General features: G+C 37.1%; 2 protein-coding genes and 1 non-coding gene across 3 annotated transcripts in view; 2 read left to right on the top strand and 1 right to left on the bottom strand.

The window, feature by feature from the left end:
* Positions 1-992: 992 nt before the first annotated feature.
* Positions 993-7,265, bottom strand: rab11a (RAB11a, member RAS oncogene family). Its single transcript, XM_067390319.1, has 5 exons — positions 7,108-7,265; positions 5,619-5,814; positions 4,049-4,242; positions 3,839-3,919; positions 993-3,330 (listed from the first exon to the last, which is right to left on the bottom strand). Exons 1-5 carry the CDS (start codon positions 7,145-7,147, stop codon positions 3,194-3,196), a joined length of 648 nt encoding a protein of 215 aa, XP_067246420.1. The 5' UTR covers positions 7,148-7,265; the 3' UTR covers positions 993-3,193.
* Positions 7,266-8,732: 1,467 nt separating this feature from the next.
* Positions 8,733-8,804, top strand: trnaq-cug (transfer RNA glutamine (anticodon CUG)). The gene has a single exon. It is a non-coding gene; the product is annotated as a tRNA-Gln (tRNA).
* A 5,506-nt stretch (positions 8,805-14,310) lies between these two features.
* dennd4a (DENN/MADD domain containing 4A) overlaps positions 14,311-26,084 on the top strand; it is a 34,754-nt gene continuing 22,980 nt past the window's right edge. Inside the window, exons 1-8 of the mRNA XM_067390318.1 lie at positions 14,311-14,520; positions 20,483-20,828; positions 22,460-22,706; positions 23,963-24,032; positions 24,392-24,561; positions 25,189-25,427; positions 25,547-25,613; positions 25,740-25,798. Of these exons, the coding sequence (XP_067246419.1) occupies positions 20,518-20,828; positions 22,460-22,706; positions 23,963-24,032; positions 24,392-24,561; positions 25,189-25,427; positions 25,547-25,613; positions 25,740-25,798 (1,163 nt within the window). The 5' untranslated portion in view covers positions 14,311-14,520; positions 20,483-20,517. The remainder of the gene's footprint in view (positions 14,521-20,482; positions 20,829-22,459; positions 22,707-23,962; positions 24,033-24,391; positions 24,562-25,188; positions 25,428-25,546; positions 25,614-25,739; positions 25,799-26,084) is intronic.

Genomic DNA, 26,084 nt, shown 5'->3' with positions numbered 1-26,084 from the left:
AAAAACATATTTAAATCAGTTCATGTGCGTACAGTGGTTCAATATTAATATTATAAGGCGAAGAGAATACTTTTGGTGCGGCAAATAAACAAAATAACGATTTCAAAACAATGCTTCAGGAAGCATCGGAGCACAGTGAATCTGTGTATCTAATCTGCAGTTTGGAGCGCCAAAGTCACGTGATTGCAGCCATTTGGCGGGTTTGAACCTGAACCGCGATCCGATTCATGATTCGATACACTGATTCATAACGCTTCGATGCTTTCTGAAGCAGTGTTTTGAAATCGGTCATCACTAAATAAGTCGTTATTTTGTTTTTTTGCCGCACCAAAAATATTCTCGTCGGTTTATAATATGAATATTGAACAACTGTACTCACATGAACTGATTTAGAGGTTTTTTAGTACCTTTTGACAGAGGAAGTGACATTGCTCCCTATGAAGGCCTCACGGAGCCATCGGATTTGAACAAAAATATCTTAATTTGTTTTCCGAAGATTAACGAAGGTCTTACGGGTGTGAAAAGGAATGAGGGTGAGTAATAAATGACAGAATTTTCATTTTTGGGTGAACTAACCCTTTAATGTTTAATATTGTTCAATGTATTAATGAACAAATTAACAGTTTTTTATATTATACTGTACATTATAATGTTGTGATGCTAGATTCATTTAGTGTTTTATTTTAATTTATTTAGACAGTGTAGGATTTTGATATAGTTAATTTACCTTGAAAATAATAATTTGGTGTGTCTGTACTAAACATTATCTGTCAAATAACTGCTCCCGTTCAAATAAACCAACCACTTTCACTAAATTTAGAAATAAGGACGTAATGGTCATGCCTTAAGGAACTGAAATAAATATGATTTTGAAAAATAAGGAATAAAGTAACGGGGCATATCAGCAGTGGTTAATGAGGTAATAAAACTGTTACATGACAACTCAAAGCTTTTAAAGAACGGTTAAACAAATGATAAGTAACAGAAAAACGTTGAATTAACTACATATTTTATTTGCTCTTTTAAATTGGAATTACAGTGGACAGAGTAATAGTATAATCATAACAATACAAAATAAAATCACAGTACAGTGCAGACAAAAGAAACAAAAAGAAATAAGGTTCTCGAGGCAATACGTGAAAGATCCGACAGTCAGAAAAGTAATATCTGGGTAATCTTACTAGGACACACCAGCTATGTGCAGTGCATGGGCAGGTCATAGTTGTGCCATCTGTACCCTCACATCATTGGCACCGGCCCCTGTTAGCACCAGAGACCCCTGCCTCTAGAGAACAGTCATACAATCAGGGTCCGAAAAGAACAGAAACAGACCCTGATGCTTGTATAATCACCAGGTCTTTTCCTTTTGATGGCGATAAGTACTGTATTACCTCAATGTGCTGCTTATAAGATCTAGGGTTTTACCTTATAAGATATAGGAGACTCACTAAAAACAGTAAAATGACTTGCATGCAGTAATGTCGGTTCAGTCTGATTCAGTAATTACATTGCAGCCTTGAAGGGCCTTCAATTCCACCTGGAATGTGTTCTGATACTGTTGAGAATGATCTTAGCGAACTATGTTGTTTTACCTAGGGCTAGGGTAATTAAAGTCAAAAGTGAAATTTGCAGAAAAATAAATCAGTTGAGAGTTGCAGACTAAGATGCTGAGGTCTACGGTATTCTTCCACACCGAGGTCACCCGTGGTGACCGTTATATAACATGCATTATTAGTTCAGTCTTTACTGATATTTTATGTCACACTGAGTAAATTTTATTAGACAGCCATTAAGCGAAGACGAGCATCACAGCTTGTGGTAGCTTCCTCATCTGCTGGAATCAGGACAAAGACTTTTTGTAGGCTAAAACACATAATACATTCATAAATTATCACACTGTGTCTTAACGCTCAAGAGTCCCATCACTTCGCCACGAAGATTAAAGGCTAACGACTCGATTCAAGTGACTACCACAAAATAAATACAAGTTACAGGTCTTAAGATCATTAACTGTAGTGGCGGGAGATATTTTACATTCAGTGCAATAAAAAGAAAGAAAGTATCCAGTCTGTTCCCTAGAGTGCTCTCATGTGATGCGGTCGTCGGCCGGCCGCCATTCACCGCTGCGTGTTTTTCCTGTTCTGACTTTAACGACAGAGTGTGACCTGCAAAACTACAATGGGTTTGAGGTTGTGGCGATAGGATAATGTTACGTTTAGGGGAAGTCTGTTCCCTCATTTCATACTGAATCGGTTTGTGGTAGTGTTTCAAAGAGAACCTGTGCCTGTGTTCGGGAAATCATCTTTCTGCGTTATGACATCAATTATTGTTTATTACAAATTTAACTTTTTCTATATGAAGACAACAACTGAAAGGGCTGGTAAAACTACATTACAGCGTGATTCTAGCGTGTGATGAAGGCCTCGCCGCACTGGCACGGACCGCCGAAGAAGAGATGTTTTGCGTTTGAAGCACATGCATGAAAGCGTCCGTGTGTAACGTTCCATCAAAAAAGGCACTAAAACCACTATTCTACCTCGATGCAAATGAAGCACGTGATGGCGAAGAGAAAACAGCGCAGTAGCCATGTGCCTTAAGGCCTCTCCCGTTGGCCCGATGGTGAAATCAAGAACGCGACACGATGCCGCCCAGTGCCGAATGCATGAAGGGAGCGTACATGCAATGTAAACCACACTTGGAAGATGGCTGAAAGGTGAAGGACTGTGGTCTTTGGGCCCTAATCATCATCTAACATCTATCAGGTACATCATCTCTCTACAATCACAACATTAAATATAGCAAAACCTCCAATACTGCACGTTTCTCCCCTCCGCCCCAGACACGACAGTGACAAGGGGGGCTGCTACTATAGACATACATGAGCGAACCTCACACGTTTGCGAATGAAATTATATATTAAGACATTTCAGTGAAGATCGGCACAAATGATTATTAAAATTCTGCAATATAAAAGCCTACCATGGCAGGAAGGAGGGAAAAAAAACAAGCATAGTCCAGACTGCAGGTGGTGACCCTTTGAGATTCCAGCTTTGGAACCAGCCTCTGTGCTCAAGCCTAGTTGTGCAGCTGCATCTCAGACCCAAAGCAGTCTTGAAGAGGAGGAGGAGGAGGGGAGGGGGTGTTGCAGGTGGGTGGTTGGGGAGGGGGGGGCTGGGTTATGTTACGGGTGCCGCTAGATGCTCTGGCAGCACTGCATCTTTGGTTTATTCTCAGTAGGTTGCACCTGGATGGACACCACATTGTTGCTAGGTGACATGTCATTGTCTCGGCGGTCAGACATCTGCTTTTGGGATACGATCCGATAGATTTCTACGGGACAGAAAAAAGATATTGATGCTAAGACAACGTACACAGTGATAACGATCTTCTTCGAACTGGTAATGAATATGGACTTTGTGTTGCCGTAAAAGCCTATAAACCCTACAGTTATTACTTAATGTCAGGGCAAACACAATTACAGCATTGCAACTGACTGCGATGCCTTTGCCTTTGAAACATTTATTATTTGTTCTTCCTCTGCAGATGCCAGGAGCCAAACAGAGGAGCAAAAGACGACGGAAACTCTCTATTGCAGTCACGTCAGACTAGAGAAACCTACCCGACCCAGTCAGGGCTTTTGATGAGTCATTCATAAGGATATGGCCTTCGGCCAATCAATCTTCCTTTTAGACAAAAACACAGTCATTTCCTCAAAGCCTGTTTTTTTATTCATGTATTCTTCGACCGCTACAAAAATAAAAGTTTATCATCTTTAACCTTGCGCGCTGATAAGTATCCGCTGCATATGCTGAAACGCACTTTTGCAAAGCACACTCACCAGTCAGGATGGTCTGGAAAGCGGTCTCTACATTGGTGGAATCCAAAGCTGAGGTCTCTAGGAAGGACAGACCGTTTTTCTCTGCAAACATAGGGAACATACATGCAGTTGAAAGAGTATGCAAAGAAACCAATATATACTGGCTATACACACTTCCCGTAATGCATCAGGAGATAAATTCCACTTCTAAGACTTTACTGTGGGTCTAACCTGCAAATGCACGTGCTTCGTCGGTGGGAACAGCCCGAAGGTGACGCAAGTCGCTTTTATTGCCCACGAGCATGATGACGATGTTGCTGTCTGCATGGTCTCGGAGCTCCTTAAGCCAGCGCTCCACATTCTCATAGGTCAGGTGCTTGGCGATGTCATACACTAGGAGGGCCCCCACAGCTCCTCGGTAATACCTGTAGACCGAAAAAGGGAACAAATCGAAAGATAATGGAAAATTGAAGAGTGCTCAATGAGTACACATAAACATGCAATCAAGATGCATTTCTTGATTCTAATCTGAATTATTCAATGGTTACACTTTATTTTAAAGGGTTAGTTCACCCAAAAAATTTAAATTCTGTCATTAATTACCCTCATGTCGTTCTACATCCGTAATACCTTCGTTCATCTTCGGAACAAAAATTAAGATATTTTGATAAAATCTATTGGCTCAGTGAGGCCTGCACTGCCAGCAGGTTAATTTAAACTTTAATAAAGGAACTTAAAACATTTAAAACAGTTCATGTGACAACAGTGGTTCAACCTTAATGTTATAAAGTGACGAGAATACTTTGTGCACCAAAAAACAAAATAACGACTTTTCAACAATCTAGTGCTTCATGAAGCTTTACAAATCTTTTGTTTTGAATCAGTTGTTCAGACCACCAAAGTCACATGATTTTCAGCAGTTTGGCCATTTGATACGTGATCCGAATTACTGATTTGAAACAAAAGATTCGTAAGGCTTCATGAAGCAGTGTTTTGAAATCGCCCATCACTAGATATTGTTGAAAAGTCGTTATTTTGTTTTTTGGCACACAAAAAGTATTCTCGTCACTTTATAATATTAAAGTTGAACCACTGTAGTCACATGAACTGTTTTATATATGTTTTAGTACCTTTCTGGATCTTGAGAAGTTTGGTGACATTGCTGGCAATGGAGGCCTCACTGAGCCATTGGATTTCATTAAAAATATCTTGTGTTCTGAAGATGAACGAAGGTCTTACAGGTTTAGAACAACATGGGGGTGAGTAATTAATGACATTATTTTAATTTCTGGGTGAACTAACCCTTTAAGGTGACGTTGTTGCATTGTACTTACTCATAAGTGCTGAGTCTGAGTCATGTTAATTAACTACATGTACTTACTATAGAGTTACAGTTAGGGTTAGTTACTTGCAATTATGCATAATTTCCAGTTATTTCTCCAGTAAGGTGTAAAAACGTCACTTTAAACCAAATACATTTTGCTTAATTGTTTAGCTTCGCCTCTGAAATAACTTTAATTTTTGACTGACATCATATTTGACTGCTATAAATACGCAAACTTTAAAAGTGAGGTGGATTCTGATTGGCTCTTTTTCAACAGGGAAAAAAAACATTCTGAAAGTGATTAACAATATTGTTCCTCTGTGTTGTTATCATTTTATCTTGTACTGTTAACTTCCCTAAGATCATAGAATTAGAACAATTAGTTAACAATGGTGTGCACAGGTTTTAGACTTTATCAAACTAAACAACAAATACTTGGTATCAGTAATATGAGGAAAATCAGCTTTAGAGCCTTACGCTGAAGTGATAGCTCGGTAACGTTCCTGTCCAGCTGTGTCCCAGATCTGAGCCTTCACTGTCTTTCCATCCACCTGAATGCTACGTGTAGCGAACTCCACTCCGATAGTGCTTTTGCTCTCAAGGTTGAATTCATTACGGGTGAAACGAGACAGCAGGTTACTCTTCCCCACACCAGAGTCTCCAATCAGGACCACTTTCAAATAAAAAACATCACGGTTTGATATCAACATCAGAGCAACACTATAACCAAGTTCACCCGATCTTCATTTGTGTTTCGAAGAGGAACGAAAGTCTTATGGGTTTGGAAAAACATTAGGGTGAGTAAATGATGACAATTTTAATTTTTGCATGAACTATCCCTTTAAATGGGAGTGTGAGTGATAAATCAAAGAGACATCTGTCTAAAATAAAATATAGGAACAAACCTCTTCAAATTTGGAAACTTATGTCACAACCACATCATACATCCAATTTTGAAAGTGAAGTGCATTTAAATAAGTTTAAAAAAAGACTGCCAATGTTGGAAACATGACCATTTTTGGTAACATTCTGGTGACACTGAACGTGGTGAATATTGTAAGCTTACAGACTTATAGTCTTATTTAAAGACAGGTACACAGAACATAACTAAACTACTAGATTAGTTTACAATAACTACTATTCACGCCAGCACGGAATTTCTTAACTGATGACAGCATGCCTCACAGAAGCGAAACCAATGCACTTAAAAGATGACTAAAGAAGGAAACAAACTGTTTCAGGAACTTATCCTAAAAAGATAAATTTCACATGCTTTCATGAAAAAAGAACAACAACGATAAGCAACATACGTACGCAAAGAGAGGCCGCATCAGTTCATACCAAAAGACAATAACATTAAACTGACACATAATTATTTTTAAAATGGCAGTTCACCCAAAATTTGTTCCAAAACATGTTGACTTTATTTTTGTCAGTGGAACACAAGAAGATGTTAAGCAGAATGACAGCCTCAGTCACCGTTCACTTTCATTGTGTGGAAAGAGATATAATGAAAGTGAACGATGGTTGAAGTCGTCCCAGATATCTCCTTTGTCTTCCACCGAAGTCAGTCAGTCGTACAGGCTAGGAAAAACATTTGGGAATGCAGGCCGTTTCCCATTTCCGCCTGCTCCGTTAAAACCCTCCAGCGACCGTATCGGCTAACTTCAGCTAGCCGCTTCAAGGTGTGGTCCGATCTTCGGTAAATTGTTCTTTGTGTGCTAAATTAACCAACATCTGTATAGAGCGAGTGCGCCGTAAATGAGTAATATTTCACATAAACCGATAAACACTAAAATTATACAGTTCCAGCCGAGGAGCAGGAGTTGTTTTGTGCTATTCGAAGTGAGCTAGCCGGTTAGCTGGCCTTTATGTGCTTAATATAAAACCACACTAACTAACAATAACCACGATGATCAGCGCAGCTTTAACATGTACCGTCGATACAAATATACTATGTACTAACCTTTAAACAAGTAGTCATATTCGTCGTCTCGCGTCCCCATTTCGATTAAAAGAAAAGCGCAAACAATGGAAGAATGTGAAGGAAAAGTGGAGCCGACCCGTCCCTGTCCTCTCCGCTACTGCACTGCAGTGTATTTGTGATTAGGCAGTAGCCATGCTAACAGGTTAGCAAGCAGGCGAACCAGTGAGCATCTCGTGAAGTGTTCCGGGTTAGGGCCTTTACAAGCTGTCATAATAAAAGCCTTATTGTATTTTATTTGGCAACATTTCAAATCCTTCAGTATTTTAATTTTTTATTACACAAAATATGACAGTATGTTGAAGATGATATACCACTGGAATGTAATATGTACGTTGTATAATGTATAAATGTATTATGTACCTCATTTATAATGTATACCTTAAGGGTTAGTTCACCCAAAAATTAAAATAATGTCATTTATTACTCACCCTCATGTCGTTCTACACCTGTAAGACCTTCTGAACACAAATTAAGATATTGTTGATGAAATCCGATGGCTCAGCGAGGCCTGCATAGACTGCAATGCCATTCAAACTCTTGAAGTCCATTAATGTACTAAAAACATTTTTGAAACAGTTCATGTGGGTTCAGTGGTTCTATCTTAATATTATAAAGTGACGAGAATACTTTTTATGCGCCAAAAAAAAACTAAATAATGACTTTTCAACAATATTTAGTGATGGCCGATTTCAAAACACTGCTTCAGAGCTTTATGAATCTTTTGTTTAGAATTAGTGATTCGGATTTTCTATCAAACGGCTAAACTGCTGAAATCACGTGACTTTGGCACGCCGATTCACTGATTCGATTCGTAAAGCTCGGAAGCAGTGTTTTGAAATCGGCCCATACAGATATTGTTGAAAAGTTTTTTTTGGTGCACAAAAAGCATTCTTGTCACTTTATAATATTAAGATAGAACCACTGAAGTCACATGAACTGTTTCAAATATGTTTTTAGTACCTTATGGAATTCGAGAGTTTGAAAGGCTTTGCTCGCAATGATAAAAAATATCTTAATTTCTGTTCAGAAGATGAACGAAGGTCTTACGGCTGTAGAACGACATGAGGGTGAGTAATAAATTACATTATTTTCATTTTTGGGTGAACTAACCTTTTAATGTCCTGTTATTACTGCATTCAGTGTAGTATTTATTTTCTGTCTACTGTGTTATTGCCTGTCTGATAATGCAACCTAATTCTCACACAGTATCGTGGTATATAACTATAAAACAATTAAATGATTAAATTAAAATGCTAATATTGATGTTTAATATGTTTTAATATAAAACAAGTGCTTTGGCAGAAACCATAAAGATTTTTTTTTTGCAGAACAAAAAACACTGGTTTCATTAAGGGGGCACATAGCAAGGAAGTGACGCTGAGGTTGAAATATGTTCATGTTAAGCAGAGAGGTATTTAGCATACCGCTGTGTTCTTCGGAGTTATTTTTAATTTAGACGGGTAAAAGTGGGTTGTTTAGGTCATACTTCCTGGTGATAGCGGTTTTAAGGAAACAAACAAAGAAACAGCCAAGCAACGAATGAAACATTTTTTCATATTTCACAATCGCTATTAAAACTGTAGTTAACCTATGCAAGGCAGGCCGGTTCCATGGTGTAATGGTTAGCACTCTGGACTCTGAATCCAGCGATCCGAGTTCAAATCTCGGTGGAACCTGAGTTTTATACTTTATGGATATTAATACGTTTTAGAACCTGCAGTTAATTATAATAGTTAACAGGAGCATGAAAAGGACTGTTCTGAATTATTACTCTTCTGAAAAGGGCAATAATTAGCTCAAACACTGTGATAAATCCGTATTAACGCGTTTTTTTCTTTTTCTTTCTTTCTTTCTTTCTTTCTTTCTTTCTTTCTTTCTTTCTTTCTTTCTTTCTTTCTTTCTTTCTTTCTTTTTTTTAATACAAAAGATTACGAAATTAAAAGGATAAAAATGAAAGGTGTAAATATGATTCAGTCTAAAGTAAAAGCATTCTGCTAAGCATAAAAATAGGGTTTATGATAAAATTAAACAGTACCTAAGGCCACTAGGGTGCAGTATTGTGCGTATCTTGAGTCCCACAGAAACACCAAAATGGTTGAAATGTACTAAGCACGTGATTGTATAGATAGACGTAAACAAGGAGTTGTACCTTCATTACGTATTTGAAAGCCAAATATGCGTCGCGGTGAGGATGGGAAGTCCCCATGATTCACACGGACTGAAAATAAAATGTTGTATGAACAATAATACAGATATTTCAGATTTGAAATGACTGTGCAGATTCATTTCATATTTACCTACATATATATAGATATTTTAGTCACATTGAGTGGATAGTTTGAAAATGACAAAACATTTTAAACACAGTCCTAACCTTTTGATGCCACCAAAGGTATTTACTTCCATAGGCTGGTTACACAATCATAGAAACCAAACCTGTGACTCATAACAGACAGCCATATGCATTTCCTGGCAATGCTTTTCCAGACCTGTTTTTAATGCCAGTTTCAGATCTAGTTAGCTAGCCAGCCCTTTGCTCATGCATACTCTGATACAGATTAATTTGTCCAGATTTTTCTATTTTCTTTCAGAATTGTACAGTTTTTGCATCAAAAGCTCTTTGAGTACACAAAAAAAGTATGACTGGTTATAATTATGAGGTTTTGTACTTTTTAGATTGTAAGAGTGAAAATGATTTGAAGTAAGGTTGCACCCTTTTAGCCTACTTAATTTTTCTTATTACATCACCCAGACTCATTTCGCAGGACTTCATCTGGAAATCCATGCTGAATCTCTATGATGCTTTACAGTAAACTGTACATGACTGTATTAAGAGCTGTATTTTTGATGTATACTGTAAGTCTGCCAGTAATGTTCTCTTATTGTTGATGACTCATCTTTGAAAAAGAACCATCTGTTGGACAGTTGGGGGGGGTTTCCAAACATGTTCTCAACCAGTGGGCAATGCCTTTCATTTGTGGCACTATTAAATATTCTAATATTTAAGGTGTTTTCCTATTCCTAGGTATTAGCTAGTGGATATCTTTTATGATGTATGATGCTCTTTTTTGGACTTCAAAATCAGGAGCTCCATTCACTACCATTATAAATCTTGGAAGAGTCAGGATATTTTTTTAATATAACTCTGATTGTGTTCATCTGAAAGAAGATAGTCAAATACACCAAGGATGACTTGAGGGTGAGTAAATCATGAGATCATTTTCATTTTTGGGTGAACTATACATTTAAATTCACATTTCAAGTTTGGATATTAGTCATTCCAGTCAAACACAAGCACACAGTGAAACATGATAACATTACTTCAGCTCCTCAGGGAAATTATAGAGATACTGAGGTAGACGCAAAGAGAATACACATGAAACACATAAACATATTTTATGCAGCACACTAGAATTATAAGTAGGTACAGGCATCTCAGGTTTTGCCATCAATTTGCGATTGTACCTCTCACTGTTTAGATAAATCTTTGACATATCGATGGTGGGCTGGACTATTATTATAAGTGGGCTGTGTATAAATTCTGTTTCAGATGAAAACAATGTGCAGCCTTACAAACATAATTGCTACATCTAAACAAACAGAGAATCCTGTAAAATTGTGTTGAAATGTGCTGCATATTGAATATCACTGGATGTCAAGCAGCGATTTTGCATGGCAGATCCCTGTGTACATCATCAAACTCTGGCAGACGGAGACCAGCGACAGCAGCCTTCAAGCTCTAATCAGTTTGTTCAGCTGCTCCCATGGCAAATGTATTAAGCTCAGCTCCAGATTTGACTTCAGACTATACAACTGAAAACTTCTCTGTAAAGGCTTTTACACAAAAGCAGAAAATGTTGCACTCCACAGTGTGCTTTTTACCACAATGACCACCAAGCTAACAAAAATATATTCTAAGAATGTTTTGCTAACATTCCCATTAAAAATGTTATTTCTGAATGTTTCTTAATTTTTCAAAATAAATGAATATTCTCTGAACATTCTGAAGTAGTCCAAGTAGTAATATTTAAAAATGCATTTCAAACAAAAACATTTCAGAAAAAAACATTCCATAATTGTTTCTGTGCTAATGTTTTGAGAATTGTTAAAGACAATGTGTCTCAATCAGCTCCCTAGTTCAGGGCACTGATCAGGGAGTCAGCCACATTCATTTACAAGATATACTGATTCATGACGCTTATTGAGACGCATGGCAGATAACATAACCAGATAACTAATATCCCGGACGAGCCCCCAACATTTGTTCATTAGCCTGTATACTTTAAGAGAACCTTTCCAAAACATTAGCCAACGTTTTGAGAACATTCTCTAGCTGGACACATACTAAGGGTACGTTTTTCACGACAACAATCTACTAAAATCAGAAAAGTTTTTTCTTTGTACAGATGACAACGATGTCTAAACTTTTCGAATCCACGAAAATGACTAAAAACACTATACGCAAGCCAGACAAGTAGTTGGCAATGTCACATTGAAAAATAAGGTGGATAGACTAAACATGTAATGTGCATGTGCATGACGTCACTGTTTTAATTTCCACAGAGATGACAACGGTATTGTTTTCAAAAACTTGCATTCTCAAAAATTTGCATTTTCAGGCCACCAAAATGTGTAAATGAACAGCCAAAGCGCATAAAAAGTTTTCCATTTTTAGTTGAAAACGGTGTTGTGTAAACAGCCCCTCAGTTGACTGTGGATGTCTGAAACTCTAGTCCTACCATTTGGGAGGCCAGCATGTGTCCTTTGGAACCACATAGCTATAGGACAAAAACACGAGGGTCTGGATGTCCTAATCCTACTGATGTTTATGGGTTTGCACAGCCAGCTGGGTGGCCAGTCGGCATCCACTTAAACTGCTTTATTAAATCATTTATCTGGGTTTAAGAAGTGTTCTGGGTGTCTTCCTGAAGCCCTTTGAAGACTGTCCTTAGTTGCAGCACCTTTTGAACTCTGAACCTTATAAAACAAACATTCTCCCACCCTCACATGTTTTCTAAAGTAGAATTGCATATGTCCAAATAAGTTCACCTCTTAAAAAGTCTCCATCTTTTGTCAGTGGTTATCTGCCATATTGTGCACAGATCTGCTATTTTTGGAGACTCGTTACAGCATGAGACCTTATGTTATTGTCAGCTAAGACACATTTTTGGACAAGCTGAGGAGCTGTTGTTAGTTGAGGATGTAGTTACATTGGCAATCTGCTCTCATCAGACCACCTAGAATGGCATGGAACATCTGAGTCAATGACACATTTTGTTGGCAGTCACACCATTAATGAGAAAAATGTCTGCAAACTCTCTGTCAGGTGAGGGCTGTATTATCATTTTCAAAGCCCTGCAAGACTATCAGTGCAGGACCGGGTTTTGCAAACAAACTTAGAGAGTCACACAGGGCCTATAGTCTCTATAACTTTGTCTTTGGTTTAAATGTGAAGGAGGTTGCCTTTGTAAACTTAACCATTCATATAATGATGTCCTCTCACAATAACTACTAACGGACAAAATGGAATGAAATACATTGACTTGCCATAAATGCAACATTTAGTGGTCAATCGATATGTTTTTTTTTTAAATGGGTAAGGCCAGTATCTAGGGTAAGAGTAGGGTGATATAATATAGTAGTACCCAAACATCACTGAGTAAAAATGTTTTTTTTTTTTTTTTTTGTAATATTTTCTAATTTTATACAAATGGACTTTTTTCAATAAATTTTCAGCTAAACAATAAAAAATAAACAATTAAGATATATTTACAGTAATACAATTTAATGATAGCAAATAAGATGCGTACAAATAAATATAAATAAATATATAAATATATATACAAGTGTAGCGAACATTTTGTGTTTTCCAGTATATTCACTGTAAAAAAAAAAAAAAAAAAGTTGTTGTTTTAACTTAAAAAAGTAAGTATTTGTGCTACCTTAAAATTTTTAGTTTAGTCAACTTGAAATGTGAAGTTGTACTAAGTGACAATTTGGATATTTGAGTTGACTAAACTTAAAATTTTAAGGCAGCACAAACACTTCTTTAAGTTGAAACAAAATTTTATAATAAATTGTGTTTATAAAATAAAGTGTTTTATTTAACTTTAAATTCATCTTGGCATCTTTTGGTTAGGCTGTCAGTAGATTTTGGGAAATGGACTAGGCAGATCAACCACTTGTCAGTGGTCAGGGTTATTATAGTTAACTAAAACTAAAACTACATTAAAAAAAAAATTTTTGTTGCTTGAAATAACATAAATGTTAACTAAAAAAAAAAAATATATATATATATATATATATATATATATATATATATATATATATATATATATATATATATATATATATATATATATATATATATATATATATATATATATATATATATATATATTTTATTTCAATGGCAACTGAAATAAAATAAGTTTGTCTCTCTTGCTCTCTCTCTATATATATATGTATATATATATATATATATATATATATATATATATATATATATATATACATATATATATATACATATATATATAGAGAGAGAGAGAGACAAACTTATTTTATTTCAGTTGCCATTGAAACATTTGTCGTTTTCATTTAGTTTAGCTAACTTGATGTAGTAAAATAGCCTAACTAAAACAGAAATAATAATTAATAAAAACTACTGTTATATTTAAAGAAAAAAATAATATATATATATATATATATATATATATATATATATATATATATATATATATATATATATATATATATATATAAATGACAAAATCACACAACAAAATCACTAAAACAACTAAAATAACTAACATTAACATGAAAACGGTAAACATAAACATAAAACATAACTGAAACTACTTAGTATCTCAATGATACTAAAATACCACTGCCTCTGTTATCTGGCCAAATATCTGCTGATCTACTCCAGTCTGTCTAGTCACTATATCACATTAAAAGCTGTGTTATTTTATCACTGTATATTTAAATCTAACAACCAAGTCCAACACTTTCAAACACATTGAGTCAATAACATTCAGCACCACAGGCTTTATATGGACTACCTGTCGGGACGCCCCCACATTAAATCAGCCGACAGTCCCCGGAATGCTCAAATGACGTCACGGTTTGCTGGCAGTCACGTGCCCCGGTGGCAGGTTTTGATAAGCGCTTGCGCGAGTCTCGAGCTGAGCGCATCCCTGAAAGCGTATAGAGAAGATGAGGCACAGCCCTCCCGGAGGGAATGTTTATACGTGATGGAGGAATAATTCATTTGTCTGATGAAAATGAATGGAAATACATAAGTCCCTTCTTCAGTTCTGTGAATAATAATCAGAATAACGGTGCGTGCTTCAATGAGCTTGTCCTCTGAATCGTCGTCCTACTGAAACAGTGAGTGTGCTATGCTCAATTCTCTTTAATGGTCACGGACATTTGTTTATTTTAGAAATGTAAAGCGTATATGGGTGATAAAACGATACATTTGAGTCATTTTTAATCGATATATTTTTATAAACATACAAGACTGACCGGCACTGGAGTGGCAGCTGTCATCGCGCGTCGATAATCGTGCGCTTGTTTTGATTCTGATCGTGTATTTACACACCATGTGATGATTGTTGTCACTTAATGCCATTTTTCGGTTTCTGTTAATATAATTCAGGATTTTAGCGTCTGATTTAAATACCATGGCCCTTATGATTTATGAGTTATTGTAAGACTGACCCAGCCCAGCTGTCTGGATGCAGTATCATCTTCTTCATATTTATTTATTTCACCATGTTCTCATGTTTGTTTATTAGTATAGCTTAAAATGCATTGTTCTGTCTTTAAATGCACCTAAAATGGATCTTAAATGGAAAAGAGGATACTGGTGTGATATGATCTGCAGGGACATAACCACCATAGGCAGTGAATATAATATATATATGTGTGTGTGTGTGTGTGTAATGTTTATAAATTAGTGATTTTGACCTCCCAACCCTGAACATGTAGGTTAAATTCTTGGGTATAGGTACGCAACAAAGTGCCATGCTCAAATACAGATGATCAGAGTTACAAATTACAAAGACAGAGATTAATGCATTTTGTCTGATGTGAGAATGTAATGCTGTAGTCGAGCAAACCATGACAAATTTGCAAAGGTATTTCAGAGAGTTTAAGGAAGATTGCTCAAAGCATCCATCATTTACTGTGGTGATTTAGCTTTGATCCTGGATTTAGAGTCGGTTGTGATTTATATCGGAATTCAGAGCAGGATTCATGAGCTTGTCTTAATGTTGAAGTGTGATATTTTTCAGTATATCCTTTACATTTCATCATTACTCAGCTGTAATTATATATTTTGTAATTAAGTTTAACAGTCTGTGCTTGACCAAGCAATGCAGGCTTTAATTTCATTTGAGTGTTCCTTTAAAATATATCATGATATTACAGTAAATGTTACATTTAAGGGAAACGTCTGTTGAGACATTTTGACTAATAAAATTCTTGGTTGTTTTCATTTTCTCATCCACTTTGGAAAGCCTGCATGGGTGGAATTTTTTTCAGAAACTTCAGCTGTTAGACAGAATTTGTCTCTTGACAACCGGTTAAATAAATACATTATTTTATAAAGCATCTTTAAACCCAAAAGTTATAGTAGATGGAGTTGGAGAAGAATTACTGCTGACCTATACTTCAGTAAAGTCTCTCTGACAAAACATTTCCACATAGAAATAGCTTGCCTGCCTCCTCCTATCCAAAGTATGCAGATGTCTGCTTGTTTCCCGGCATGGTGCAAAGGAATCAAATGTCCGCCCTGCGTCTTAAGCAGGACCAGATGCTCGGCCAAATGTGCTGCATTAGTTCCCCCTTCTTGTGTTTTCCTCCAGGCCTCCCTGCTGTCCCAGAGCTGTGCAGTATCAGGATCCTGTTGGTCCATGGAGCCCTTACTCAGGGCCACAGCCCAAAGCTCCAGCACAGCTGGATAAGATCATGCTCATTTTTATGAGCAGGCTGTTAAATTGGCTTATCCTGTGGCTTCTACACGCCACAGGTTGGTGAAAGAAGGGCAAGGCTTATCGTGTTAACAGCCGTGGGCATGCAGCAGCACTAGATAAAATTATTAGAAAATAAATGGTGTTTTTTGTTGTGCTGTGGGAGTTTTGTTCGGGACAAGATTTTTTCCCTGATATAATGAGGTTTTAATGCAAATCATTTTAGGTCAAGCCCCAGATTGGGCAAAACATCACAATGATATATTTTTATTTTTAATATTTTGTATTATTATAATATTAGGTAATTCTATTCTTAAACTTATATATTATTTATTTTTTATTTTGATTCTCAACATATTTATGAAGTTCTTTCTATGCTGCTTGAATTATAGATATTCGGATAAAACAAAAAAAATGAGCATTCGAAAAATAAATGGACAGAAATGTTGTTTAGCATTTGATAAATAACGCATTTATTAGTAGCATCTTTGTTGTGTAGATTTTTTATGTAATGTAATAATAAATTCCTTTTTATTTCTGTCTTTTGTTTTTTTTAATAGACCAGTGCTTCATGTTCTAATCCTAGATCACATCATGGATCCACTCACAGCTTTTTGCAACTCTCAGATTTATGTCCATTATGTGAGGCTGTTTTCCTATTCCGAGGCGTCATTCTGTTGCATTGTGCTTTCTGTGCTGCGTGTACTGGAACTGTCCAGTCATTTAAAACTGGAAAGGGGAACTATTGATCTCTTACTCCAATTCTTCAGAATGATGAGTATGAAGTGGGTGAAGGAGTTCCTCATTTCTGATATGTCTCAGACACACAGTGTAATTTTCTTTCATGGCTTCTCCGTGAATTTCCGCTGCGTAGGACACATGCTGATCTCTCTGATGTAAGAGCCATTTCCAACGCACTTCCGTGCATTTTTGAGTCTCTCTTTTTGACGTTACCATGGTGTTTCTCAATATGGGAGTGACTTCCTATACGAGATGTCTGAAAAGTGTTGAGTCAGTGCGAGAGTGTCTGTAATTGCATCACACAACGATGAAATGTGCCTCAGGGCATTCCAGAGTGCAATGTGCCTGACTGCAGTATAATAACTGTATAATTCTCTGCAATTTTATCCATATTTGCCTAGAATTTAGCTCTAACCTGTCAAGTCTTTTCCTTCCCAGCAGTTGTTATTTAACTGTTGATGTGTGATTGTGAGGTCCTCATTACTGCATCATTATCTCTACCAAAAGAGTTAGCTTTCTGCTCGTCTGTGACTCTTTTTTTTATTAGTTTTATGTAAGTATTTTCTCTCCTCCTTACATTTTTAAGGCAAATGATGAATATTCACTGGCTTTTCTTCATGGTTGCCATGGTGAGGATTATAATTTCTCTCTACCGATGGTAGAGAGGGCACAGCCAGCCTCTGCGGATGGCGTGGTTGTTGGACCGAGAGATTATGTCTAAATATAATCCTAAATCTCTCACGTAACATGTGACACATCTGCTACGTTTTCTCCTCACTGTGTCTGGTGGACGTTCTGCGGTATCTTTCTAGAACAACGTGGGTGTGATTAGATCTTGATTTGTTTGATTGTTTATGCAAGCTGACTGATGGTTTTGTGTGTTTGCTTTGTGTGATGTTGTTGAGCAGAATATGTGAAAACGGCTACACTAAAGACATCTGGAACAAAGTGTGCATCAGTGTCTTTGTCATTGCTGGACAAGGGACAGAGAGAGTGTTGTAGAGACCCCTCCTTTAAAGCCCAAAGGTTTATAAGGATGAAAAGGATTAGAGTTTTAAGGCCAGTATTTATTCTCAGCATCTAACCGGGATCATGAAATCTACTGATGACTTTTCACCATTTCTAAAATGTTTTATTAGAAACAGCAACTTCCCATTTTACACCATCAGCGTCACAGGTTCCTCATAAGACAGACTTCTTCACTTTAACACTTTGTCACGGCAAAAGAACTAGTCAGTAGGTCAGTTTCAATTCCTAAGCTCTTAAGCCGTGTCCCGTGACTCTGTTGGCCATTACTGTAAATTACAGAGAAGCCGTTGGCTATAAAGCTGCTAGCCATCAAAGACCTTTCAGATGGTGTCTACTATAATGACAATGGTTTTAGGCTCATGGTTTTGGTACAGTGTAGTACTTGTTCAGGGAAAAATACTAAAATACTAAAAATACTGTAATGCTACATTTAAGCATGATGTCGGCTAGTCGCTGATCATGGCCTATAGAGGGCTCAACAGAGTAAGTAAGTCCACATTTACCCTCCGTATCCAACAGTAAATGGCAAATGCATACTCAGAGAGCACTCCACAAGATATTGATTATACCATCTGGATGCTCAATATTGATCAGGTGAATGCACATTTTAAATAGCTTATTGTACACGTAAATTAATCGACGTTCTAAACTAATATGCGTTGCTGCATTGTAACACACATTCAGACAGTAGCGCGTACATCACGTGCAGATTGCGCGCACAGAAACAATCAGTAGCGCAGAAAAGTTTTTGTCAACACTGTTCTGTAATTTATCAATAAAATAGCTTAGAAACTGAAAAGTTCTAGCATATATTTCTTAGTAATTAAATGTCTTTGAACACCGAGTCGGAAATTTTCACACGTTCAAAAATAAATACAACCTCACGTTGTGTCAATCACATTTACACACTGCCTCCGAAACATTCGTCCGTCATAAAAATTTACTATGCATTTTTCACATCCGTAGCAAGCATTTTGAGAGGTGTTTTGACAATTCAGAGCCACCGTATTAGCGAATGTCAAAATTCACTTTGTCTCGCAGCACAAAGCACTTTCTGACAAAGTGCAGAATACATGTATATTGGTGGTCTTCTTTTTAATATGTGGCTCAAGTATCGCTAGCAAAGCATCAAACTGAGCCAAAGACATCCTGAAGTAAACTTTGCATCACTTTGGATAATCCCGCAGCTCCTTGATAAGGAAGTGGAACTCTCCTTCCTCTCTACGCAATCTCAGAATTAGATGGACCCAATATTTTCTCTTTCTTTTTCTCTTTTTAAGAAGAGAAAGGACAACAAAATCATCCTCTCTGCTTGAAGACTCCATTTTGTATTGTTTTGCAAATTTTTTTGCAATGGATTAATTAATACGCATCGGACTCAGTGTTTTTAGGATGACGAATATGAAAAAATGCATACAAAAATTTCCGACTCAGTGTGCAAAGACCTTAAAACCCACAGCTTCACTATTAGTAGAGAGACACTGCCAGGTAGAATTAATTCACACGCAATCACTCTCTTACTAATGCATCCACATAAATGTAATCTTTACTGTGCTACGTTATCTGTATCTGATTTAGAACGAGCAGAAATCTGTGAGAAATATAATGACCCAAAGACAAAAGAACTGATGAAAAATAAGCTGTTACACTCTAAAAAATGCTGGGTTGTTTCAACCCAAATTTGGGTCAAATATGGACAAACCCAACCGTTGGGTTAAAAAATGCATTTAAAAATGTAACCCAATGGTTGGGTTTGTCCACTTTTTAACCCAAACTTGGGTTGAAACAACCCAACATTTTTTAGAGTGATGTAGGAGCAATAGCCTTGTGGGCAGCACTGTCAAATGCCATACCTGTGCACGAAGAAACCCGCGTTCATGTCTTAACTTTAGTTTATTTAGCCTATTTATCAGTGATTTGTTGGGACTGTATGAACTGTACATAAAGATAACTGACCCACAGCCTACCAGCGGGTGCCCTGCTATTTTTGGTACGATGAAGCCACGTTAGCATCAGTCACTCGTAATGACTCAGTTTGAGTATATGTGCCAACTTGAGTGTTGTAAAAGCCCCAGGCCTCTTCTGGAAGAGAGGAGAATCTCTAATTAATATATCAGTGGTTTTAGTGTAAGTGAGGCTTGTAGTGACAAACTTCACATTGATGCAAGCAAAAGGAATTCCCTTTATTGTCTGAGCTCTTTTTTTCTTCCTTCCTGTGCATTTGTTCTGGAGGTGCAAACTCTGACTCATGATTCAAAAGCATAACAGGACATATTCTTTTATCCCCAGCAGGAACGGGTAATTGCTTCCGTATGACTAGTTTATATTTCTCGCAAAGATTGTTACTGGAGGTTGTGCTCTGCATCTGTGGATATGTAATGGTCATATCCTTTTCTAAGCACATAAGGGACTAAATGTAAAAATGGTATTTCCTAGGAGTGTTTTATAACCCACACTGTGCTGCATGTGCCGATTTTTTTTTTTTTTAAACCCCTCCCGGTTTGAAGAAGGATGTTTTCATTTGTAAGGATGTTTAAATCTGAGCACCTGGCATTATTAAGAAACCGTATTCCCTCACCCTATTCACGTCGCTCTGTTTTTCCCAGCATATATAGTCCTCGTTCTATGGGGATGATCAAAAATGGAGGAGAAAAGCCTTCGTGTAGCAGACTACTTTGTTGTGGCAGGACTCACCGACTCCTCTAAGCCCCTCGATGAAGATGTCCACACTGAAGATGGTGGTCACCGGAGCTCAACACAGCTCAAGGCGCCGATCACCGATGTGGCGGTGGTGATTCGCTCCCTAGGGGAGGACGTACCTCGAGGGTTTACCTGTGTTGAATGCACCCCCTCTGGACTCTCTGCTGAACTGAATGGAGGAAGTCTCATGGGGCCGCAGATCTTCCTCTGCTACAGGAGAGGAAGAGACAAACCGCCGCTAACAGACCTGGGGTAAGGCATCCGTGTTTGTAGACAATCCTAGTAAGCTGCCTACTTCAGGGTGATTCAAGAATGATAACTGTCAAGATAACTGTAATGATCCCTATATTAATGCCCAGACCAAAGCACAATAACATTCTGTGTATTATGTGTGCTGTAGTTTTGTCTGTCACTTTAAATGCTCAAGCTCTTTTTAAAGGTGGATTCTAATTGGCTATTAATGTTTTATTGTTTAACAGTCTGAAAGTGATTCTAAAGATAACATTCCTTTGTGTCATAGAAATAAAATGATTATTAAAGGTGCCCTAGAATTAAAAATTTAATTTACCTCGGCATAGTTGAATAACAAGAGTTCAGTACATGGAAATTACATACAGTGAGTTTCAAACTCCATTGTTTCCTCCTTCTTATGTAAATGTTATGTACTGTTATGTAACAGTCGGGATCATTAATATGTATGACCCCAATATTTGCATATGCCAGCCCATGTTCAAGGCATTACACAAGGGCAGCCAGTATTAATGTCTGGATCTGTGCACAGCTGAATCATCAGACTAGGTAAGCAAGCAAGAACAATAGCGAAAAATGGCAGATGGAGCAATAATAACTGACATGATCCATGATATTTTTAGTGATATTTGTGAATTGTCTTTCTAAATGTTTCGTTAGCATGTTGCTAATGTACTGTTAAAGTTACCATCGTTTCTTACTGTATTCACGGAGACAAGAGCCGTCGCTATTTTCATTTTTAAACACTTGCAGTCTGTATAATTCATAAACACAACTTCATTCTTTATAAATCTCTCCAACAGTGTGTAATGTTAGGCCGTTAGCCACGGAGCACCATCAAACTCATTCAGAATAAAATGCAAACATCCAAATAAATACTATACTCACATAATTCGATGTATGCATGCAGCATGCTTGACGAACACTTTGTAAAGATCCATTTAGAGGGTTATATTAGCTGTGTAAACTTTGTTTATGCAATGATAGAGTCAAGAGCTCGGGAGGGGGCGGAGAGCGTGAGCAATTAAAGGGGCCGCAGCCTGAATCGGTGCATTTCTAATTATGCTCCAAAATAGGCAGTTAAAAAAATTAATTAAATCTATGGGGTATTTTGAGCACAGACACATTCAGGGGACACCTTAGACTTATATTACATCTTGTAAAAAAACGGTCAATGGCACCTTTAAAACTTTATAGTTATCCTTGGTGTGAACAACCCTTTAAACAGCATCCTCCTGAAGCATAGGCTTTTCTAAACAGTAGGTAACAACCTTTTGTTCTTTTGTTTGCGACAAAAAGATTGTAGACAAAGATGTTGACTAAACCCAATTCTTTTCAATACTAGAAAGTATCACGAAAAAAATCTCTATAATTTGCTTATTAGAACATCATGTAGTTATCTTAGTAACATGCTAACACTCAATTTTATTGGAATGAACTGTAAGTGAGTCGTGTCTCTCATGCTGCTTGGCTGTTAATGGAGCTGCTGCCTATGTAGGGCGTTCGAAATCACTCATTTATGAGGTACCATTTAGGATGCAGTCTTTTAAGTTGGTTTTGGAAACTGTTGTGCTTTCACTTTTGTTTTTCAGTGACATTCACTATCCTTATGTCCTTTCTTTCATGATTCTTAGCATCCTTTATGAGTGGAAGGAGAAATTGAAGCCGGACTGTCAAATAATACAGACCACGCCATCTGGCCGCCCCGCCAATATCAGTAGCTCCTCCTCCCAAAGGATCTACATCACATATCGGCGTGCCTCTGAAAATCACTCAAACTCCACGCTGGCTGTCACTGACATCTGTGTCATTATTCCTGGCAAGGGAGAGACACCACCACATGCTTTCTGCAAGGTGGACAAGAACCTCAACAGCAGTATGGTGAGTGCTGAATGTCTCCCTACACTGCTGAATCAGTTTAAATGGTGGAAACCATTACTGTGTGTGTGGAAGCCCATTTCTGCCACATTAGAAAAAAAATCATGCTCTAGAAGTCATAATCTGACATAAAAAGTCATAATTATTTTTTAATAACTAAATTATTTTTTAATAATTAAATTAAAAATTCAGAGATTTAAAAAGTCAAAATTATGAGATTAAAAGTCATTTCGACCAGAGTCATAATTGTAATTTTTTAATTCCTATAATTTAGATTTTTTTTTTTAATCTCAGAATTTTTACTTTTTAAATCTCAGAATTTCGAATTTTAAGTCCTAATTTTGACTTGGTATGTCATAATTTCGATTTAGTTTGTCATAATTTTGATTTTGTATATCAATTTCGACAGTCATAATTTTGAGTTTTTAATCTGAGCATTTCGATTTAGTATGTCATAATTTTGATTTAGTATGCCATAATTTCGACTTGCTATGTTATAATTTTGATATAGTATGTCAGTTTCGACAGTCATAATTTTGACTTTTTAATCTCATAATTTCGACTTGGTATTTCATAATTTAGAGATTTAGTATGTCATAATTTTGACTTTTTAAGTCATAATTTCAACTCTTTGAGTCATAATTCTGTCTTTTCATCTCACACTGAGTCATAATTTTGACTTTTAAAGTCATTATTTTGACTTTTTATGTCATAATTATGATTTACCAGAGCACAATTTCCCCCCCATGTTGCAGAAACGGGATTCCATATATATGTATGTATGTATGAATGAATGTATATTTGTATGTATGTAGGTATAAATATATATTTTTAACTGTGCATGCCTATATCTATGGTTTTTACATTTAGATGATGCTCACCCAGTTTATCTTTAAAGCATTTAAAAACACTGTTAAATGTAATCTTTAACAAATCTGAAAATATCCATATTTCATACTCTGCGTTATAATGTTGTGATGCCTAAATTCACTTGTAAAACAATTAATTTCAATTCCATCATTTAAAACAGTTGTTTTTAAGTTTTAGTTTTGTGTTTTTAAGTTTGACCCTATAATTTTAGTATCAGCCATTTATTAGCCATAACATTATTATCGGCTTGTGCACCCCTGATCAAACGTTTTTGGTCGGGTAGTTAGCCAGAAATTATGAGAAATAACATCAGACCACATGAAGCAGCCTTTTATATATCTGCATAAAATTTGAAATCAACTTAATTTCTGTTTTTCCTGCTTCTACAGTGGGGGTCCTCTGTGTACTTGTGCTACAAAAAATCTTTGGCCAAAACCAACACGCTTGCATTCACAGCAGGTACTGTATCTCAGTCTTGAGTTGTTTTTCACAGTTTTGTGTTTTGTTCTGCATTTTGCAATGAACAGCAGGAGGGACAAAATGCGTTTATAACAAAGCCCATCAGAGCAGTGGGATATGATTGCGGATGAGTGAAACCTGATACTCCCAAGTAGCAAGAACAACATGATGTGATTGTTAGGCTTAATACTCACAGTATACAGCAGCATACAGATCTAGGCTGCTGCCTGTGATTAGCTTGTCATATGGAAGTGTGGGTCAAGTAATTAATTACAGGGCAAACGATGCAGTGATCGGTAATAATTGCTGTCTCTAACGGAGCTCTACAACCTAATTGAGGGTTTGTATGGTCTGTGCAGGTCTTTTGTCCAGATACCCAGAGGAGGACTATGATTCCTTTCCTTTGCCTGAATCCGTACCCCTATTTTGCCTACCGATGGGAGTGTCCATTGAGTGCTGGCCCTCTCATACCAAATATTCACTTCCTGTCTTTTCAACATTCGTTCTCACGGGCGCCTCTGGAGAAAAGGTACAGACACAAAAATCCACGCACAAATACACACAAACATTCTGATTTGCTGCAGGTTTTCTTCTCACTGCAGCACCATCATTCTTTGGAAAATCAGACACAGTGGAAGGTGAATTGTCTTGTCTGGTTTAGCAATGTGCAAAGAATTTAAAGCAGCTAGAAACCGGCGCAGGCGGAATATCAAAAACGCCTGTGAATAATGGGCCTCAGAAAAGAATTGAAAATAAGATGAACATGTGTAATTGGCCTGTTTAATAATGCATTGCTAAAGTGCTGTTTGGGTCAGCTCAATTATGTCAAACACATCAGTACACTCACAGCCGAACAAGTCTCAAGGCTATTTGTGCTGCAGTAATGTATAATTTATTCATTTAGGTGAGCTGCTTCAAAGAAACATGGCTTTGCTGAGATATTTCTGATCTAAAAGACTGCAAAAATAAATCTTCCGCATCACTTTTTCATTTTTTTTTTTAAATAGACATTGATGGTGATTCCTTTTAAGTAGGCTAAAATAGTTGCTATTGTGCTCTTTAGAATCAAGAGCTTTTTGTTCTCTAAAATGTAAACCAACCCAATTCCTAGAAGGTGTTTATGTCTGATGAAGGCGTAACTTTCTTGTGCTCTCAGGTTTATGGTGCCGCCATACAGTTCTATGAGCCCTACCCAGAAGAACATTTGACTGACAAGCAGCGAACTCAACTGGGCCTGCAGGCTAACGGGCTCAGGCCTGATGGATCCATGACTGTCCACACCAACAAAAGCATCTGCCTTCTCTCTCACTGGCCCTTTTTTGATGCTTTCCATAACTTCTTGACCTTCCTCTACAGATACTCCATCTCAGGTCCACACACTCTGCCCATTGAGAAGTGAGTTCTGAGGACAATTTAGGAGGTTGCCAGGCTGGATCTGTAATTTAAATGTCCAAAAAAACATTTTACGGCCACTATATAGTAATTTGTTTTTAATCTCCTTGTTTTTCTCTTAGGCATATTTCCCATTTCATGCACAAGGTTCCTTTTCCTTCATCACAAAGGCCACGTATCCTGGTGCAGGTGAGTTTCGTGCCTTTGTTTGAACACTGTCCTTCTTGAATGTGTCAAAGCAAATGACATTATGTGGTCAAATACCCTGGCCCTCGTCTCACTGTTACCGCTTGTTTGTGTGCTTGTTTTTCACAGCTGTCTCCACATGATAGCCTGATGCTGAGCCAGCCTGTTTCCTCTCCTCTCCCTCTGAGGTAAGTCAGACACAAGATACACTGAACATGTCTGATGGATGCTGATCAAAGTATGAAGTGTGGAAAGGATACTTCAGCAGGGCCTGGTTTAGTGTGATAACTTTATAGCATGTTTAATGTGAGTTGAGACTCCTAATGCAATATTTTGCAATCGCCTGTGTCAGGTAATTTCCTAATCTCATTGCAGATGATTACATTACACATTGTAGACACATTCTGCTCATTCAATAGATTTCCTGAGTAAAGCTGAATACTTCCAAAAAATGTATCTTTGATGATTTCGAAC

The sequence above is a fragment of the Chanodichthys erythropterus genome, chromosome 7 (assembly GCF_024489055.1).
Source record: "Chanodichthys erythropterus isolate Z2021 chromosome 7, ASM2448905v1, whole genome shotgun sequence".
In the NCBI taxonomy this organism is placed as follows: Eukaryota; Metazoa; Chordata; class Actinopteri; order Cypriniformes; family Xenocyprididae; genus Chanodichthys; species Chanodichthys erythropterus.
The sequence above is the reverse complement of the archived record's forward strand: the minus strand, read 5'-3'. Positions and strand labels throughout refer to the sequence as shown.